The sequence below is a fragment of the Penaeus monodon genome, chromosome 27 (genome assembly GCF_015228065.2).
Source record: "Penaeus monodon isolate SGIC_2016 chromosome 27, NSTDA_Pmon_1, whole genome shotgun sequence".
In the NCBI taxonomy this organism is placed as follows: Eukaryota; Metazoa; Arthropoda; class Malacostraca; order Decapoda; family Penaeidae; genus Penaeus; species Penaeus monodon.
This window is the reverse complement of record NC_051412.1, coordinates 30,301,621-30,304,035: the sequence shown is the minus strand read 5'-3', so window position 1 is coordinate 30,304,035 and position 2,415 is coordinate 30,301,621. Positions and strand designations below refer to the sequence as shown.

Here is a 2,415-nt window from a genome sequence, read left to right as displayed (position 1 = left end):
AATAACGAACATATTGGGTATTGTTCCACAACCTCCTAATGTTAGAATTGTACGATTATAAGTAAACCAACGCAGTAATAAGCACAATTCCGATTTCTCTTTTTTCAGATATTTCTGCTGCACAAAAACAGCATGATGTCAATTTCATGCTACACAAGATCTATGGAGATATCCGTGATCCAGATCTTAAGAAAATCGCCGATACCTTTGACCCAGAAGCAGATTTATCTCATTACAGTGACGGCGGTGAGGCAGTACATGCACTTATGAAGGATTACAAGGATCAGAAACTCCTTGAACAGAAGCACTTTTTCTCACTGTTTAACGCCAGACATCGCGAAGAGGCCCTCATGCTTTTTGATGTACTCATTCACTGCAAAGATTGGAAAACATTTATCAGCAACGCCGCCTACTTCCGTCAAATAATCAACGAAGGAGAATTTGTTTATGCATTCTACGTTGCAAACATCCATTCTCCTTTGGCTACAACAGTTGTACTTCCTCCGCTTTATGAGGTGACACCCCATCTATTCACCAACAGCGAAGTTATCGAAGCAGCTTACCGTGCACAGCAAATACAAACGCCTGGCAAGTTCAGGTCCACTTTCACTGGTACAAAGAAGAACCCTGAACAGCGTATAGCCTACTTTGGTGAAGATATCGGTTTGAATACTCATCACGTTACCTGGCATATGGAATTCCCATTCTGGTGGGAAGACAAGTACAGTCACCGACTGGACCGCAAGGGAGAGAACTTTTTCTGGGTTCATCATCAACTTACCGTACGTTTCGATGCCGAACGACTCTCCAATCACCTGGATCCAGTAGAAGAATTGGACTGGAATAAGCCCATCCACCACGGCTTTGCCCCCCACACCACCTACAAGTACGGAGGACAGTTTCCTTCTCGTCCCGATAACGTCAATTTTGAGGATGTTGATGATGTCGCTCGTATTCGCGACATGATCATCATCGATAGCCGAATTCGTGATGCAATTGCCCATGGATATGTTATCGATGAAGAAGGAAAACACATCGACATCCAGAATGAACATGGTATTGACATCCTTGGAGACATTATTGAATCTTCTATGTACAGTCCTAATGTCCAGTACTATGGAGCCTTGCATAACACTGCTCACATTGTACTTGGAAGGCAGGCTGATCCCCATGGAAAGTACGATTTACCCCCTGGTGTGCTGGAACACTTCGAAACTGCCACCCGTGACCCCAGCTTCTTCAGGCTTCATAAGTACATGGATAACATCTTCAAGGAACACAAGGACAGTCTCCCTCCTTACACTAAGGATGAACTAGGGTTCCCAGGCATTGTCATTGATAACCTTTGCACTGAAGGTGAACTGGCCACCTTCTTCGAAGATTTTGAGTACGATCTTATCAACGCCGTCGACGATACCGAAAAAATCAAGGACGTAGCCATTTCTACATACGTCCCTCGTCTTAACCATAAAGATTTCGCCTTCAAGATCGACATTGAAAACCACAACCATGAAGACAAGTTAGCTGTCATCCGTATTTTCGCTTGGCCTCACAGTGACGCAAACGGTATTGAATTTACCTTTGACGAAGGTCGTTGGAATGCTATTGAACTGGATAAATTCTGGACTGTCTGTAAGTATTTATTTTCCATTTATTAATTATAGTGGATTAATAAGGCACAACCTCCTTTAGTAAATGCGGTAATCTAAACTAATATTGATGCTGATATAACAATGCCAATAATGTGGTTATAATGATAATAGATATTCCGTATACTATAACTGCTGATAAATAAACATGATATTCGTCACCTTACGCATGTAATTTTTCTTCACAGTGAAGGAAGGAACCAATCACATTGTGCGAGATGCCCACGATTCTGCTGTAACAGTACCTGACGTGCCAAGCTTCCATTCCCTCTTCCAAATGACTGAGAAGGCTAAGAACGGTCTGCGAAGTGGCCTAGAAGAGTTCGTGAGTGCAACGGGCTTGCCCAACCGCTTCATTCTCCCCAAGGGCAACCACGAAGGCCTGAAAATGGATCTCGTTGTTATCGTAACAGACGGTGAGGCTGACGCAGCCGTCGAAGGACTACACGAGAACAACAACTTTATTCACTACGGCATTAAGGGTGTGTACCCTGACAAGCGATCGCACGGTTACCCACTTGACCGCCATGTTGAGGACGAGCGGCTCTTTGAAGAACTCGACAACTTCAAGCACATCCATGTAAAGATCTACAATCACGGAGAACATATTCACAAGGAATAAGTGATGATGATTCGATTTATCATGGGAGAATGAGTCTACCGGAAATAATTTCTTAAGGCATTTTCATTAAAAGCCTATGCAAGACACCATATTTCATTTTATACCTTGATCTCATGCTCTTACGCATTTATATTTGTAAAGTCC

The 2,415-nt window shown here is 43.0% G+C and overlaps 1 protein-coding gene across 1 annotated transcript in view; it reads left to right on the top strand.

The window, feature by feature from the left end:
* LOC119590778 (hemocyanin C chain-like) overlaps window positions 1-2,355 on the top strand; it is a 2,633-nt gene extending 278 nt beyond the window's left edge. The window contains exons 2-3 of the mRNA XM_037939490.1: window positions 109-1,632; window positions 1,838-2,355. Of these exons, the coding sequence (XP_037795418.1) occupies window positions 109-1,632; window positions 1,838-2,271 (1,958 nt within the window). The 3' untranslated portion in view covers window positions 2,272-2,355. The remainder of the gene's footprint in view (window positions 1-108; window positions 1,633-1,837) is intronic.
* The last annotated feature ends 60 nt before the right edge of the window (window positions 2,356-2,415 follow it).